Raw genomic sequence first — 18,227 nt, 5'->3', positions numbered from 1 at the left:
TTTAAAAAGAACATTGCTTGGGACTTCCCTGGTGGTCCAGTGGTTAAGAATCCACCTTCCAACGCAGGGGACGTGGGTTCGATCCCTGGTCGGGGAACTAACATCCCACATGCCGCGGGGCAAATAAGCCCGCGTGCTGCAACTACTGAGCATGCAGGCCACAACTAGAGAGCCCGTGTGCCACAACTACAGAGCCCACATGCTCTGGAGCCCAAGCACCACAACTAGAGAGAAGCCCGAGCCCCACAACGAGGAGACCGTGCATCGCAGAGGAGGATCCCGCATGCCGCAACTAAGACTCGATGCAGCCAAAACAAAAATAAATAAATAAATATTAAAATAAAATAAAATAAAAAGAACATTGTTTGTCCTACCAAGAACGAAAATACAGAAAATAAACACACAGCATCTGATCCTGAATTCCCCTAGACTACTACTGGGAAAAATATTAATGAAAAACTCACACTTTACATTACAAACTATAAGCCTTATTCAGCACTTACAGGAAAGGAACAGAAATATTTCTCCCAACATGAAAGCCATGAATTCACTCAACTGTTTAGATAATAATACTCACTGATATGAAGATGAATAATTACTATATAGTAGTAACTACATAGATTAACTCAATGTTTAATGCTAAAACATAAATTATCCTGACCTATTTATTATTTTATAGATAGTGTAACAACTTTAACTTATAAGGGACAGACATATAGTATCTATTCCTATTAAGCCAGGAGGAATTTAATTATTCCGGAGGACTCTAATTATTTGTGTGCCTCTGAAAATTAAATTGGGGCTCAGAAATTTCCTGTCACTTTACGCCATTAACTTATTTACAAATCATTCCAATAAATCATGAGCTTGGGATGAACACACACACACTAATATGTACAAGATAGATAATCAACAAGGGAACTCCACTGTATAGCACAGGGAACTCTACTCAATATTCTATGATAACCAAAATGAGAAAAGAAACTAAAAAAGAATGAATACATGTGTATGTGTAACTGAATCACTTCGCTGTACAGCAGAAACTAACACAACACTGTAAATCAACTATACTCCAATAAAAAAAAAAAAAATCACTCCAAACCTTGCGTGGTAAAATGGAGGGCCTTTTCGATACAACACTGCAAAGAAAAAGAAAGAAAACGTATAACCACTTGAAATCAAAATCTCATTTTATACTTATAAAGTATTTTCTTCTCCAAAGGCACACAAACACCCAGTGCTCTGTATGTGGGTAACCTGCAATACACCCTGTGGTCTATTTTTAAAACCCAAACTATTTTTTCCCCTGGAACAAAAATTAGCAAAGCAAATCTATTGCCAAGACCCTAATACCCTCATCCCACCAGCACCCCACAAATGAATTCCAAATCCAAGTATAAGCAATTTTTGTCCTGTCTCTTATCTTACACTCTCCAGAGAGTCTGAAATCATGTCAAGCATGTCAAGTTGGTATAATGCGGACCAACATTCAGGTATTCATTTCAAATCTTTTGAATCGTTACTCGGGGTCTGAGCTCCTCTGGCCGGTACGGGATAGGTGCTGGTGCTAAAGATGAATGAGACTCATGCCTACTTTTAGGAAATTCAAAGTCAAGTGGGGAAAAAGTCACATAAGCACACACGCCACTCGGAGACCCGCCTACCCACCTCATTCCGTCTGTGGAGGTCAGAGCGGCTGGCCGGTGAGGAGCCCGGGCCGGGGTCTGCCGTGGACCGCGGAAGTGCAGGGGAGCCCTCGGGGGCGCACAGCCTGTGGCAGGGTGCGGAGATCTGCCCACCAAACCTGTTTGCTCTCTCTCCAGGCACGTGAGAGACCCCGTATCAGCCTCCCAAGCACAAGGAGTGGCTGTGTGTCACGGGGCACTTCCAGATTGGCCCAGAAAACCCTCCCAGGCACCGAGCCTGTGCTTGTTCCTTTGTGAGGCCGAGTGAAGCTCGTGGGACCACGAGAATAAGCCGGGCCCCTGCAGTCCCTGTGGGAGTTGGTGCACCCACCACTCAGACACTGGCTTTGGATTTCACATGAACAGAATTAACTTCTAGTGTTAATTAAGCCCATGAAATCTGGAGTTTATATGTAACTACAGCCGCAGGGATTACCTTAACTAACAAACAATTATATCCGTGAGCTTGTGCAAAAACCAAGGCAGAAAAGCTTTGTTTCCTTTGAGGAACTGGCAGAACTTTTCCTTTTGGGCATAAACCCGGTATTTAATCACGTTTCTCTTTAGCTCACGCACCACGAGGTCAGAACCAGTTTAGGATCCAATGGATGATACAGTAACCCTTCACATATATTTTCCATGGTCACCTTTCTTTCTTATGAACATATTTCCTATTTAAATTGTATTTAAAGTATTTGGCAAGTCAGCTCAAATTCAGTGTGTAAGGGCCCACATTTAAGTAAATATCTAAACACCCATTTCTCAATTTCTGGGGATGTGGTGCAGTGGAAGGAGACCCTGTACTAGGATGAGACTGAATTCGGGGCTCCGTTTTGGCCTGATCTCTGCCACTCCTGATTGTGTGGCTTTAAACGCATTATTAACTTCCCTGAGCCTCAGTCTCCAAAATCATAAAATGAAGACATGAGGGGAAATGAAAATCTTTTCTAGCCCTCATATGCTATTATCTATGATCAGTTACACATCCTTCACCTAAGATGCATCTGGAAAGTGACACAGCTTGAAAGCAGCTCCGACCCCCAACTCGGGCCATTCAGATGCCTGACTACGATGGAGGTGCAGCTTAGGGGTTAAAAGCATAAACATGGCATCAGTGAGACCCCAATTCAAGGCTCAGCAGTGCCAAGACCATATGATGACACTCGTGCTTCAATCTCCTTATGGAAAATGGGGGTAATAATGCAGGTGGAGGTGCTCGAAAAGTTACCCGTGATAATAGCAATTACGATGGTAACAGTGTATTCAGAGGGAAAAATGAAATAGTTTTACAAAAATGCCTCCCAAGTAGAAAGATGAAAACTTCAGAAGTCCAAGAAATAGTGGGTATTTAAAAATAAAGTCTGAATGAAGAGGGAGAAGAGAGGAAACGTGCTTTCTTACACTAACACCAGACGTGACGTGCGGAAGGAATGACAGAGTCAGAACACAGTGATCAGTGCAGTAATCAATTCGGGCAACCACTGTAACTACTAGGGAACCAGATACTCAGTGTCACCCTACAAATCGCTTGTGAACTACAAAAGGAAAAGTGCAGACACCCGACAATGGCTGCCCTAGCAAACGAACGGCATCACCAGCAGGACAACCTGACATCAGGCACCCCTGGACGTGGCCCGGTGAGGACACACATCACCTGTGCTTGCAAAAAAACGGCAAGCCCGAATCTAACCACGAGGAAGTGGTCAGACATACCTAGACTGTGGGACACCCTACGGGACTCTTCAAAAAAAGTCAACGTCACAGAAAACAAACAGGTGGAGGGACTCTTTTAGATTAAAAAAGACTGAAGAGACTGCAGTGGTTGAATGGTGGCCCCCAAAAGATATGTCCACGTCCCAATTCCTGGGACCTGTGAATGTGACCTTGTTTGGAAAAAGGATCTTTGCAGAGATTGGAGGGATGCAGCCACAGCCAAGCAACAGCTGGCGCCACCAGAAGCTGGAAGAGGGAAGGAACGGAGGGAGCACGGCCCCGCCAATGCCGTGGTTTCAGACTTCTGGCCTCTAGACCTTCTGCTCCTTTATGTCTCCCAGTTTGTGGTCATTTCTCATGGCCTCCCTAGGAAACTAAAAGTGGTAAATGCACTCAATGTGATACATGAATCTTGAGTGGAGCCTGTCAAAAACATCAAAAATAAAACAGCCACAAAAGACATTGCGGGTACAAGTGGGAAAACTGAAATACGGACTGGATATTTTTGATGATATTATATTACCGAGTAATTAATTAACAAATATTAATGAGTAATCAATAATGAATTGTTAATTATTCTGATTAATAATATCAATGAATAATTCTGATTTCTCTTAGGTATTATATGATGCCACAATTATGGAGGAGAATATTCTCAGGAGTTGCATGCAAAAACACTTATGATTTAATATGGATTATGTGTGCAAATGTGGAAAATGTTAACAAAAACATTTAAAGTCTGATTAGAAGAATAAGCCAGGAGGGTGGCTTGGGAAAGAACTGAAGATACGAATGGGAGGACGGTGCACCTACCCGCTCTGTGAGGAGCACGAGGCCCCAGTGCCTCTCCCCGGGGGCAGAGCCAGCCACCAGCTCTGGGCCGATGCCACAACCAGTGATGGTTCTTATGCTCTGGACATCCCGTAACTCTGCTGGCTTCTAATGGCTCCCCTCCTTCTACCTGTTTTGCAACTTCTAATTTGCAGGGAGCTGGGGAATCACATGATCAAACTTAGTCCATGTGAACCCAAAATTGGAATGGGTGGGAAGGAGGCTCAGGAGTAACTAGAACTTCGGGTTAAGTCAAGTTAAATCAACCAGTAACTGCGTGCGTAAGACAAAAACAGAAGCCTGGAGTTGGTTTTCGGTTTTCTGGCTGGCAATGTTAGTCAGGTGTGGTGGGAAGTACACAGAGCTGGGACCCAAACAGCTCTAATCTCTGTACTTACCAGCTGTGGGACCCTCGGCAACTCCCCTGACCCTTTGAAACCTCAATTTCCTCAGCTACTGAAGGAGGTGAGCGCCACACGCCTCACGGAGCATGAAGATGAAATAAGACGGGAGAAGAAAAGCACCAAGGCACCTGGTGCTTTTGGCACCTGGTCACCATACGAGCCAGCAGCCACGGGAGCTTCTGGGGTCGGGGGGATGTATGGAAAGGCTCCCAAGTGATTTCTGGCCTGGTTTTCAGCACTGGGCAATCAAGGTCAACTGGCCCGGCAGCTGTGCCTGATTTGAGATCTTATCACCGGTTCCAAGTGCAGCTCCTGGAATGAAATCTGATTGACAAGACTTAGTCAAGGGAAGAGTTTCCCTGATAAGATGTGAATTTCCTAACGGCCCTTTGTCATGAGTCATTACCTCTGTGAGCAGAAACAACTGTTAAGGGAGCACATCCTGGGTGTAGCCTGTGTCGGCAGTTCTAGGGTATGTGTGATCACGTCACTGGCCTTCAAAATTAAAATGATACTGTTAAGAGACCAGCAGCACCATGTAGCCGTGCCTGGAGAAGAGGTCAAGTTTAGGAAGCTGCTCCTCTCACCCCAGGCTAGCGCAGCTCCTGAATTCTCTCTAAAGCAGGAAATGTGAAGACACCCTTCATGGCACTGCTGGGCCAGAAACCTGGTCTCACGCTAATCACACAAGCAGCTCCAAGTGCACGATACACCCCTCCTGGGGCAAAGCCCTTGGGGAGTTGGGAAACAACAGCTGATGTATTTCTTTTCTTTTTAAAAGTCTGTCCATCTGTCTGTCCTTTCATCCAGCCTTATAAGGCAGTTTATTTTTAAATGAGGAAAGTTTTCTCTACTCACCATCCACAAATACGGCTCGAGTACTGAAAACACATGCAATAAGGTATGCTTACAAGGCACTCAAGAAAGGTCCCGTCCCCCGGCAACGTTTTATTTTTTATAAAGAAGATGCTGTCTTATAAAGATGTTGTTATCCATGTTACATGATGAGTGAACGGAAGCTCAGAGAGGTGAAGTGACCTCCCTGAGGTCACACAGGTAGTAAGACATGGAACCGGTGTGAGCCCGAAGAGTCCTTTGCATTACCCCTACCTCCTCAGAGCGCATCACTGCGGTCTGGTCGACTGGAAAGTTCTGCTCAGGTTTCGCCCATTCGGTGAGCACACTGGCCTGCCAAGCGCTCACATGGAGCGGCTCTTCTCACGGGGCAGGAAAAGGAGAGCAGGGCAGGGAGCCAGTGACGGCAGTGCAACAGCTACGCCACTTATTGAAACGCTGTGACCTGTGGGCCACGCAATTATCTGGAAACCTGGCGAACTAATCTCGAGCTAAGCCTGATCATTCTGTCCGCAGGGCTGGTCAGGTCAGCTTCCCTAACTACTCTCTCTGCTTCCATCCCCGTCCCCCGCCCCCCGCCCCCCCGACATCTATCAGTAAGAAAGCACACAAAGGTCCCACTAAATCAAGTTATTGAATATAAGTCACTCCTTTGCTCAAAATCTCCCAAGACTTCCAATAACCAGAATAACACCCCGAGTCTTTGCCCGGCCCCACGTGATCGTCCCCAGCCTAACTCCCAGACATCACCTCACGTCACTCTCCCCCTGGAACCTCTAAGCTCTAGACGCACTGTCCTTGTGCTGCTCCTGAGTCCTGCCTCGGGGCCTTTGCACTGGCTGCTCCTTTGTGCCTCGGGTGTTCTTCTCCAGACTGTCAAATGACCTGTTCCCTCACTGTAGTCACATTTCTGTCGTCGTTTGGGGCACATCTTTTCAGAGAGTCCTTTCCTAACCACCTTAACTTCCTGTTTACTCTCTGTTCCTTTACTCTGCTTTATTTTTCTTAGTACCCTGAAATTACAGTACGTATTTATGTGTTTGCTTGTTTGTTCCCCACCCCCGCCCCGCCCCAGCACGTGAGCAGCTCCATCCGGGCAGTTTTGTCTGTCTTGTGCACCTCTGTGTTCCTGACACCTAAGAAGATCTGGCTCACACAAGACCCTGAGCAATTATCTGGTGAATGAGGTGCTCACCAGGTCCCTACCCGCTCCTTTAAATAAAGATGAGGGAGGCAGTGCTGTGTAGAAGTTTCCAAGAGCCTGGGCTCCAGCATTCAAAGCCCAGGACTATGAGTTACTGACCCTGGCAACTTTTAGGGGCAAATGACCCTTTCTCTCACAACTTCAGTCTCCCCATCAGAAAAATGAGGACGGTGAGCACTGATCTCGTAGAACTGCTATTAGGATTCAACGAGGTCACGCACGTCAAACGTCTCCTACAATGCTTGGCACACAATAAGGGCTCAATAAATGACAGCTGTGATTATCACCACAGTTATACAATGATTATTAATGGTATTGCACACAATCTGCCAGATGACACTACCCCAGAAGATAAGGGACTGCCCTACATCACACGATCACACACTAATGAGAGGCGGGGGTAGGGGCTGTGGACTCTCTTCTAAGATCTCAGAACGGAAGAGAGGAAAACATACCCTCCACCCCGATCCAAACATTCTTATCTAAGGCAGGAGGACATCTATCACCTCAGGAAAAAACAGCAACAGCACATATAACCGATTCGATTTTCACCCCAGGATCTGATGTGAACCCTGGTTCTCACACCTGCCAAGCCAAGAATCACTTACGCAAGTCTGTTCCGTACTTAAGTCCCGCTTTGGGCACCCAGCCCTTGCTTCGGAAGTGATGGTACGCCATGTACGTAGTCCGGAACGTGGGCTGAACTACGCGGAAGGTGTTCCAGAGCTTCACAATCGTCAAAGCCTCCTACAGTTGTTGGGGGAAAACAAAGCATTATGACGTATGTATCCACCCATTAACCAGGCGGTGAATCAACAACATCTATACTAAGTGTGAGCTGAAGATAAACAAACACGGTGCCCATGACGAAGGGTTTAACCACAAGATCCAGACCCGCGCTGTCCAGTGTGGCCGCAGCCAGCCACTCCTCTGAACTTAGATGTGCTGCCAGTGTAAAAAAAACACTGAATTTCAAAACTGAGTATGAAAAAAAGAATATAAATTATCCCAGCAATTTAAAATATGTTGGGTTAAATATACTATGTAAATAATGTAAATCAATTTCAGCTGTTAAAAAAAACCTTTTTAATGTGTCTACCAGAAAATTTAAAACTATGCATGTGGCTCCCATCTGAGGCTCCCATCATATTTCTACTGGACAGCACTGCCCCAGAGGACCTGTGAGAGGCCCCCTTGAGACAGCAACCCTGAAGACTGGAAGCAGCCAAGCGAAGCGGGGGAGGGCAGCGGAGGGGCTGCTGGCGGGAGAACAGTCCAGGCAGAGGAATGGGGGCGGGCCGGGTGTCCACCAAAGCCAGAGGGCGCATGTTCCAGCATGCACAGACCCTAATGGGTAGCTGCGGTATGTCAGGCCACGTTCAGAAAAGCCAAAAATAATTCTGTAAAAGTTTTTATAAAAAGATGTTCCATTTAGTCTTTGAAACTAGAAAATTAATCTCAAGGCACAAGTTAGCAATCCAACTGCTTCAAAGGGAATTTTGTTTCTAAGGTCAGACTTGAAGACACTGAGAACGGTTCAGAGAACATTCTGATGTGTCAACACAAAAACACAACAGGAAAGACCAGGTAAGCTTGGAAGGTTTTCCGCTTCATTTCAGCGCTGAGTAAAACGGACCAGTCCTTCAGTTGGTTTACGGATCAGTCACTCAATGAGACTTGCTCAGTTTGTCTCAGCCTGAGATTTTAACACCATAAATATGAGCTACAGTTAGGATTTTTTGTTTTTTCTTTCCTCCTTTTTAAAAAAAAAAAAAAAACAACAGTTGTTCCTAAGGTGGAAACTCCATATGTGTGTGGTCTTGAAATCCACCCCCCCTCCAAAACAAGCAACAGTCTTGTGGAGAAGGCTGAACTTCCGGCTTGGACAGCCCACCGAGTTTCAGAGGCTGAGGGTTCTACAGAGCAGCTGGAATGCCCCGACAAATGTCAGTGAAGGCCCAGGGGAGGAGGTGGGGTGGGCTAAGGATGGCCCCCCTCCAAGACAATGGGTCACCCGTCAGCCAGACACCCGTTTCCAAACCACTGGAATACTCATGAAGGGGACTTACACAGTTAGCAGCGGATGAATGACAAAATACGTACCCCCAACAACAGAAATAAAATGTATTTTCTCTGTTCTAATGTTCTGCTTACCTTTTTCATCTTAATTTTAATTTCACGTGAATTATTCTGAATGGGTATTGTATTCACATGGTCCAAAATTCAAGAAGTACAAAAGTGTACGGTGAAGTCTCGCCTTCCACCCCCCAATTCCTCTACCAGGAGGCAAGCATTGGGATTAACGTTCTGCTAAGGGCAGCAGGATACAGCACAAAATCATGGGCTTTGGAGCTGTCCGGACAGAGGTTCAAATACTAATTTTAACCAGACCAGCTGTGTGACCCTGGGTGAGTTACTTGTTTCCTGAGCCTCGGGTACCTCGTCTATAAAAGTCTTTACGGGCCAAGTGAGGACTAGAATTACTGCATATAAAGCTCCTAACTCACAGCCTTTACCGAAGCAGGTGCTAAACATGGGTAGTTTCTATTTTTGCTGTTAATTTTTGGTACCGCTCTGACAGATTTCCTGATTATATAAGATACTGCTCTCCTCCTAGTCTCTGGGAATGAAATTCAGTCTGAAAGGGTCAAAGCTGGCTTTTGCCTGAACAATCCCAATTCAGGACCCAAAGCCTAAACTTAGAGAAAAAATTCAATTCCAATTTTATCCAGTGGAAGTGGACACATTTGTATTAAAGCAATATGGAAATTACTACAACCTGCTTTTAACATCAGGGAAATTTTAAGTGGACTGTGTCTGAATAAAACATCTTACCTTCTCATAGTAAATACTTAGACATCCCAGAGCATAGACCAGGAAGAAGGCCTAAAAACAGGGCAAGCAGAAAATGCTCATCAGAAACTGTTCCACGTTGAGAAATTATTTTACAGACTGATTTCTCTTTGCCTTAAATACAAATTAATGTCTGTATCACCATCCAAATGGTCACATATTTTTAAACATAAATAGTTCATTCAAATTTCAAGGATTAAAATATGAATGTCATAAAATGGTTTAGAGTCAGTACAAAACATTTCTATGAAATTTTCCATGTACTTTTTCTTTATAAAAACCACACAGCTAAACTGAAAAACGACGTAAATAGCAAAAACAATAGAAACCTTTGCTCATTGGATTTTCCTCTGTCAAATAACCTTACTAAACTGAGAAAAGAATTTATAGAAAAAAATAAGTAGAAAATTGTGGAAAGTGGGCAACGTAGACTTGGTTTGTGTAAACCAAATGAGTTTCTTGGTCACTCTTGCTGTAAAGTGATTTCCGATCGAGTAAACCCCATCTTTCCATTAACTTCATTAAAAGGCACCATGTTTCACTCACATAGGGAGGCAAGAGGAATGGCAGACAAGGTCGGGCCCAGTTGAGTAAAATCACACTGACGTGGAAACAAAAATAACTTTCTGACAAAAACAAGACGATGCCAAGCACTGACAACAGCAAACAGGCCCCGGTGTTGGCTCTGCCCGTAGAAGAGGATTAGGATCTGCGTTCACGCCTGAACAGCTCAGGTGAGACTGGTCTGTAGCAGTCAGTGACGAAGAAACGGTGGCTCTAAATGCTACTTTCTTTTTTAACATGAGGATGGAAGATGAGATTTCAGGTATCCTGGAGGGCCCTCTGGTGCAGGTGGCAGCAGGAAGGAGGTCCCTGCCCTGAGCCCTCAGGCTTCTGTCCCACCACAGTGGTGCTGATGGCTTTTTCCCTCCCCGCCCAGGGCTCAGGACTCAAGAGAGCACTGGCTGTGAAGGTGCAGGGCTTTTAAGCAGCGACAAGGTCCTGCTAAGGAAACACCTTCCTGACCCTCAGGAATTGCCCCAATCCACCCCACCGTCATCCTCTCCTGGCCACCTGATGACATTTCTCTTTACAGCAGTGGTCCTCGAAGTGTGGTCAGTCTGGGGATCCTGGGGTCCCCATGACCCTTGCAGGAGCTCTCAAAGTCAAAACCATTTTGTGAGATCAAGGCATTATTGGCCTTGTTCATACTCATTCTCCGCAGAGGCTCCAAGACACGTGACACCACAACAGCCTGAGCGCAGCAGCAGATGTGAGAATCCAGGGGACTTCTCTTACGCCAGACCTTAAAGTCTTTGCAAAAATGAAAAACAATGCCATTCTTTTCACTGGATTTGTTTTGTTTTGAAACAATACAGTTATTTTTAATAAAAATATTATTTATGTTAATGTATAGTGGGTTTATTATTTTAAAATGAGTTAATAAACACATATTTAAGTTTTCATTTTAATTTATAATTTGGTAAACACTGACAGATATAATCCACGTAAAAATGCTCCTTGGGGTCCTTCAATAATTTTTAAGAGTACAATGCTTTGAGGACTACTTTATTTATTTATTTATTAAATTTTATTGATTGATTGATTTTTGGCTGTGTTGGGTCTTCGTTGCTGCACGCGGGCTTTTCTCTAGTTGTGGTGAAAGGGGCTATTCTTCGTCGCGGTGCGCGGGCTTCTCATTGCGGTGGCTTCTCTTGTTGTGGAGCACAGGCTCTAGGCGCGCGGGCTTCAGCAGTTGTGGCTCGGGGGCTCTAGAGCGCAGACTCAGTAGTTGTGGCACACGGGCTTAGTTGTTCCGCGGCATGTGGGATCTTCCCGGACCAGGGCTCGAACCCGTGTCCCCTGCATTGGCAGGCGGATTCTTAACCACTGCGCCACCAGGGAAGTCCCTGAGAACTACTTTAGTTCTACCCAGGTCCAAATCGAGAGCTTCTCTGAAGATGCAGGTGGTTACCTGCCGGGCCTGCTTCTCTGGGTCCAGCGCCCTGATCCTGGCCGCCACTGCCTCCCACCTGGACTTCTGCAAAGGCCTCTGTGCTCTGGCCCCGCAGCCCGTCCCCTAGGGCAGCCCGAGCTACCTTCTCAGCACGTGAAGGCCCCTGGCTCCCAGGCGCCTCGTGGCACTCGCCCAGCGCTCTCCCTAGACGGTCGCTTCACTTCCGTCCCCGGACACACTGAGCTCAGTCCTGCCTTCGCCTTTGTAACTGCTGCTCCCACACCCGGAGTCAAAGGTCACTCCTCAGAGAGCTCCTCCCCGACCACCCAGTTTGCGTGACCCCATCCAGATCGACTTCCTCAGAGCATTTATGTTTGCCTGAAAGTATCTTTCTTAGGTGTGTCTCTCCAGCTAGAACGCAAACTCTGTGAGACAGAAACTCTGCCTGCTGTGCCCTTGACCGAGAAGGGGCTCAATGCGTGTGCTGAAAGAATAAAGAAACAGGTGTGGATCCCGCCCACGGTCTGGAGCATGTGGCCAGGCCGCCCAGGGCAGGTCTCTCAGCTCCGTTTCCTCAGGGTGGACACTGCCCTGCTTCTCCTTTAGCTACTGGTGACAGCCTGCCCCCTGCTCTCCTGTGGCCCACTACTTATTAACACAAACACTGCTTTTTCAGACGGACACAGATGGTGGCCAAAAGGTGCAACAGAAAAGAAAAGGTGGTTCCTCAAAACGCCAAGTCCTGCTTTCCCTTTCGTTTTCCCTCAACTTTCCCTTCTGGGTTCACAGTGGTAGAACAGGAAGATACTCTGAGATAAGCAGACCTGGGCTGAAATCTCATTAACAGCTTGGAAGTATCACTTAAACCCTCCCACCTCATCTAGAAAATGGGGATGATCAAGTCTTCTTAAAGATTTAATGAGGTTAGATTTCATTAAGACTTAAAGACCATGCTGGGAGTTCCCTGGTGGTCCAGTGGTTAGGAGCTGCTTTCACTGCTGTGGCCCAGGTTCAATCCCTGGTCGGGGAACTGAGATCCCACAAACTGCAAGGCACAGCCCCCCTCCACCCCCCCGCAAAAAAAAAGCATGCAAAGCACCTAACTGCTCAATTCATTTCGTTTCCCTGCCTTTCTAAAAAGATACTGTAGCTGGGAAAGGTTCAATCCAGTCCTTGCCTAGGAAGAGGTGACCTCCTGGTATCCATCAGAATCTAAGTTCTTCAGAAACTTTCCATTATTAGCGAACACACATTTCCCTAAGAACTGATGAAACCAAAGCCTCGTTTTTAATTGGCCTAAAATGGCTTTTATGAACCTATGCAAGCTGCTCTTAGGCACTTATTATAGATAGGGAGGATCTTAATCCAATGCAGTTGGCTTTATTTAGAATTAAGTCATCAGTAGACCAGGGAGGTCTGTGGAGGCTGGAGACTAGCCCCTCGAGATCTCATGAGTAAGTTTTTACTTTGAGAGTACTAATAAGATGGACGGATGAGCTTAATGATGGTTTTAGCGTCTTGTCACTAAATCTGGTCAGGGCCTGAAGCGTTAACATGAAAAACAGGTCTCAGAGACAGATCTCTAAGTCAGCTCGGTGTTACCATTCTCAAAACCTAAGAACCGCTTTGAATCACCACAGCAGGGCTGCCCGTGTTCCTGAGGGACATTTATGGAAACATGTTACACTGTACGGGTGGTGCCACCAAACACGGGTGATTCATCCAAGGAAACCTGCCAAAACAGAACTGGGAAGCGGAGCCGGGTTTAACTGCATGCTCCCTGGAAACTTCTGCAACATGTCTCTGGAATGTTCTCAGGAAGCGAGCGGCCTCCAAGAATGAGAACCACCTCATCTCCTGTCTCCCATCACTGTGGCATTTCTTCAGCGGGTGTGCGGGAAGAGGGAGCAATGGAGTCAGTGAAAAGCACCAGCTGGTCACCGCCTGGAACAGTGAGGCTCAGCCCCCAGCTTCTGACACCGAAGCCTCGCCCTCCGCCCGCTGCTGCCGCCCCTACAGCTGAGAGGCTGGCTGCCTCCTGACGGCTCAGCCCTCCAGCCTGCCCTCACTCGGATGCCAGCTCTGGTCCCTGCCACTCCCCTGCACAGCCGCCTGCAGTGCCCCGGTGCCACCAGGACCAGGTCAGACCCCCTACTCGTAGACGCGCCCTCCGTGATCTCCCCTCCTGGGCGGCCGCTTCTGGGACCACGCTGCATGCAAGGGCCTGCCGTCCCCCGTGTCCACATGGCAATCCCCTATCTACCCTTTAACACCTGCAGGTACCACCAACCCTGTAAAGTCTTTCCAGGTGGCTCGCATCCCTTTGGACCCCACCAGTTTCTGTGCCCATCCCACCTTGTACACATCCATTTAACAAATAATTATCAAGCGCCTCACAGATGTCAGACGTGGGGTACAAGAGGAGCAGCACTGGCACAGCCCACGCACCGCACGGTGCCCATCACACTGAACTGCAATCTGTGGCTGTCTTAGGACCAGAGCCACTTCTGCTTATCTCTGTACTGTTAGGACTCAGCCCAGTGCCTGGCACATAGGCAGTCCCTGCTCAACACTGATTGCAAGAGTTCCAAGCAGCCACTAAATAGTTTTTACAAGTGACCTAATAATGATGGTAATGACAGAAACAGCAGGCACAATGCTTACTGAGCATCTACGATACACCAGGCACAGTGCTGAAGCCATCATGTGCACTATTTAATTCCAGAACATATTATGAACAAGGTGTTACATCACCCTCATCTTACAGAGCAGAAATCTGAGGCTCACAGAGGTCAGGGACCTAGAGGATGGTGTCCCCAGCGCTGTCCAACAGAGTAGCCACGTGTGCCTGCTGAGCGTCTGAAACGTGGCTGGCACAACCGAGAAAAGAATTTTTAATTTTGCACAATTTTAATTAAACAGTCACATGCGGCTAGTGGCTGCTGTGTTCAACAGTAGACTAAGCTGTCTCATTTTAAAGTGAGTAGATGAAGTAAATAAATCCCAACATCCTCTCCTGCTCTGAGAGCCTGTTCTTTGTACCGCTGGCCTCACTGCAAAGAAGGAAGCACAGACTAGCAAGTGAAGAGAATACGGAGACACAATCACTTCTCTGTGAACACATCTATGAAACGACCAGCATGGATGCTTTCAACAAGTACTGCCTGAGACCAACAGATATGCCAAGCACTGAGCTAGATGCTGCAGGAGCCTCCAGACAGGCAGGAGCACCCCTGCAGAAGGGCACAGCCAAGGACAGGAGACAGAGGAAGGGGCGCTGTCATCAAATCTGGGTACAGTACAGACATAAGCAAAAAAGGGGGCACTGATGGCCGCGTGAACACAGGACAGAGGAACCCCAAATCAGACGAAAAATATGAGGCAGGTTTAGAAAGCCACTTGCAGCAACTTTTGAGAATGCAGTAAAGGGAACACGTGTTAGTAATTCTGCAGAAGGAAATACCTAGAATCCATTTACGTAATTAGCAGTCACTACATGACTCGGGGCATGCATCGAAGCCTGTGAAAAGCTGGTGAAACCCCATGAATATGCTAAAAACCACTACACACTTTAAATGAATGAATGGTATGGTATGTACTCTGTGTCTCAATAAACCTGTATGTTTTTTAGAACCTGGTAAAAATTAGTAACACAATATTTGGACAATCTGAAACCTTGATGTGAAAAGAAGTGCTCAGACAACCCCCCTGAAACCTCTGTGGGATGATACGGGGCAGGCCCCCCCCAAATGGACATCTTAGAATCAATGAAATGAAGGCAGAGGAGTGAAATGCAGGCAGGCCGACTGTGGACTCTGCCTGCGGCGACCTCAGTACTGAACCGCACACAGAACTGCATTTTGAGGTGGACTCATCTATACGGCGTTGCCTGGGCCCAGAGACCGACAGCTAAGAAGACGACATGCTGGGAACATACCTCTTCCAGGCTGAGCTGCAAGTACTCAAAGATCCTAAATGGATTTCTTCTGCATATCAGTCTCTTTTTTGGCGACAACTGAAGAGAAAAATAAAATACATACAGAACAAATGGAAGCACTACATGTTACCTGGAGGAGGGTGCATTTTAAAACGAACGTTTTCTTCTAAATTTCCCAGATTCACATTTGTTGGATTAATTCTGTTAAAAAATAATTTATTTACGTAGAAAAATAAGTTTTCGTTTTTCTACTACAGCTGACCCTTGAACAACAGGGGGGCTGGGGTGCTGACCCTCTGGGCAGTCAAAGGTCTGCATGTAACTCACAGCCAGCTCTGGCCCTCCACGTCCGCGTTCCTTCCTATCTGCAGATTCAACCAACCGCAGGTCGTGCAGCAGTACAGTATTTACTACTGAAAAAAGTCCTCTTTCATAAGGGGACCCACATTCAAACCCATGTTGTTCAAGGGTCAACTGTATTAACATTTTGACTTAGTTCCTTTCTTTTATCGCCCATGAACTTTTCCTGCAGTTGTGATCATTTTGTTGGTCAGTTTTATGTGTTGCTTTTTTTCACCCAACTGCACCTCACAAGCATATGCCTAGGTTCTTAATGAGACTTCATAAACTCCACTCTAAAGGCGAGATATTTCTTCAAACGGGTGTTTCTCATGCTATTTAACGATTAGACTGTTTTTCACTTTTAGCTGCTACAGATGATGCTGGGGCAATTATCTTGCAGGTCCCTTAATGAAGTGGATCTAGTTCTGCGCCCCAGGCTCCTCCTATGAGAGCTGCCCGCCTCACCTGAGCCCCTGCCTACCGCTACACTCAAGACTGCCTAACTACCGTTGCACTTCTTCTTCTCCCTGGCAAGGGAGAGAATGTTACTGGACCTGCTTTACTTTATATGTTATGTATTACAGATATATGTTATTTAAATATTATATATATATATTCATATATTTTTTAAAGTTAAGCTATTCACAGACTTTGAAGTTTCAGTTGAAACAGCCCTCACGACTACTGAGCCCTCAGGGCTGGGACCCAGGGCTGGCTGGTGCCCTTGGAGGGTCTGCAGTGTGGGTCCTGCACCAGCTCTCACATGTCCCGGGTGCTGAACACGGGACTGCTACTGGTTCCGAGTAAGGGACGTCCCTGTTGGCCAGCATCTCCTCTGGGCCAGACACAGATGGCTCTGGAGGAGGTGATCTCTCTCCTTCTACTTACGTCCCCACCTGGGGCGTCTTCCTTCTCACTCACGTCACACACGACTTCCTCCACCAGCACGTAGTGGTGCTCAGGCCCTCTCTCTCTGGCCGGGACCAGACCCGCTCGTTGGCTGCTGTCCCCGGGCTGAGCGCCAGAGGGCGGGAGGAGAGCATCTTGTTTGCCGCAGTGGACGTGGGGCAGAGGAGCGGTGACCTCCGCCACGTGTTCACCCGAGCCGTGGGTAGGTATCGGGTCAGGCCTGGAGCCCTCCTGCAGGCGGTCTGATCGCTTGCTGGGATCCTCCAGATCACGCGACTTTCCTGCAACCCCATTCGTGGCAGAAAGTTTCTCTCTATCTTCTGTGCCTTCCGTTTTGGAAACCATTTCAGAGTTCAGCTCATTGCACAACTGGACCTCTTCATTCCTTTGCAGACAAAGATGCTGAAGGGGCTTCGTGTAATCCTCAAGGAGTCTACGCACTGTGCTCTCATCCTGGCCTTGTCTTCGCATGAGGTTTGTGGCCCATTCCACGCTACGCTGATACCTGCCAAGTAGAAATTCTGTTAGTAACAACACTTAAATTTCAATATTTAAAAGACAGCGGAATGTGTGAAAAAGATGGGAAGGCAGTATGCCAAAGTGTCCATAGTTCTTCTCAATGATGGGCTATAGGTTGTTTTCTTTATACTTTTTTGCATTTTCTAACTGCTCTGCAATAATTATCTACTACTTTTTTAATTTTTGTTTTATTTATTTATCTTTGCCTGTGTTGGGTCTTCGTTGCTGCACGTGGGCTTTCTCTAGTTGTGGCGAGCGGGGGCTACTGTTCATTGTGGTGTGCAGGCTTCTCATTGCAGTGGCTTCTCTTGTTGCGGAGCACGGGCTCTAGGTGTGCGGGCTCAGTAGTTGTGGCTCACGGGCTCCAGGCATGCGGGCTCAGTAGTTGTGGCTCACGGGCTCCAGGCATGCGGGCTCAGTAGTTGTGGCGCGCGGGCTTTGTTGCTCCGCAGCATGTGGGATCTTCCCAGACAAGGGCCCAAACCCATGTCCGCTGCCTTGGCAGGCGGATTCTTAACCACTGCGCTACCAGGGAAGCCCTATTACTTTTTGTTTTTATTACACAGCTTCATCTAATTTGCTTAATTTGAAAAAAAATGACCCCAGTTTAACAAAGCGTGAAAATTTATGTAATTTAAAACTGGTGGACCAAATGATTTAGGTAAATTTAAAGAGAAAATGGCCATCCTTTGTCAGGGTTTGTTTTGCATTATTTTCAATTTTGGATATCATGTTTTCAGATATGTATCTCAGTCATAGCAAAAAGTCTTTGTTTAGTATTGGAAAGCAAAATGAGAATTTTAATAAACATTTTTCACAGTACTTACTAATGTCTCCACCGTGTATGGAAAGAAATGATTACAGTTACATACACCCAAGCATCTTAATAAAAAATGGCCCTTTTTTCCATAATTTTCAAAGTATATTTTAATGAGAAAATACATGCTTAGTTTCTTAAACTTGAAGGCAAGCCCTGAACACTTCCCAAGTTACAAAAAGTTACAGGCAAGACAAAAGG

General features: G+C 46.6%; 1 protein-coding gene across 11 annotated transcripts in view; it reads right to left on the bottom strand.

Annotated features, from left to right (window-relative positions):
- The window catches only part of TSEN2 (tRNA splicing endonuclease subunit 2), a 45,074-nt gene that overhangs the window by 11,198 nt on the left and 15,649 nt on the right, over positions 1–18,227 (bottom strand). For 6 of the 11 annotated variants that reach the window (XM_061197290.1, XM_061197288.1, XM_061197289.1 and 3 more), the window contains exons 5-9: positions 16,670–17,195; positions 15,440–15,517; positions 9,528–9,578; positions 7,301–7,439; positions 1,103–1,139 (exon numbers count right to left, since the gene is read on the bottom strand). In XM_061197290.1, coding sequence (XP_061053273.1) covers positions 1,103–1,139; positions 7,301–7,439; positions 9,528–9,578; positions 15,440–15,517; positions 16,670–17,195 — 831 coding nt within the window. Of the gene's footprint in view, positions 1–1,102; positions 1,140–4,096; positions 4,958–7,300; positions 7,440–9,527; positions 9,579–15,439; positions 15,518–16,669; positions 17,196–18,227 lie in introns of those variants that run through there. The other 5 variants (XM_061197297.1, XM_061197294.1, XM_061197295.1 and 2 more) reach the window with 3 other exon arrangements.

This window comes from Eubalaena glacialis, chromosome 7 (genome assembly GCF_028564815.1).
Source record: "Eubalaena glacialis isolate mEubGla1 chromosome 7, mEubGla1.1.hap2.+ XY, whole genome shotgun sequence".
In the NCBI taxonomy this organism is placed as follows: domain Eukaryota; kingdom Metazoa; phylum Chordata; class Mammalia; order Artiodactyla; family Balaenidae; genus Eubalaena; species Eubalaena glacialis.
The sequence above is the reverse complement of the archived record's forward strand: the minus strand, read 5'-3'. Positions and strand labels throughout refer to the sequence as shown.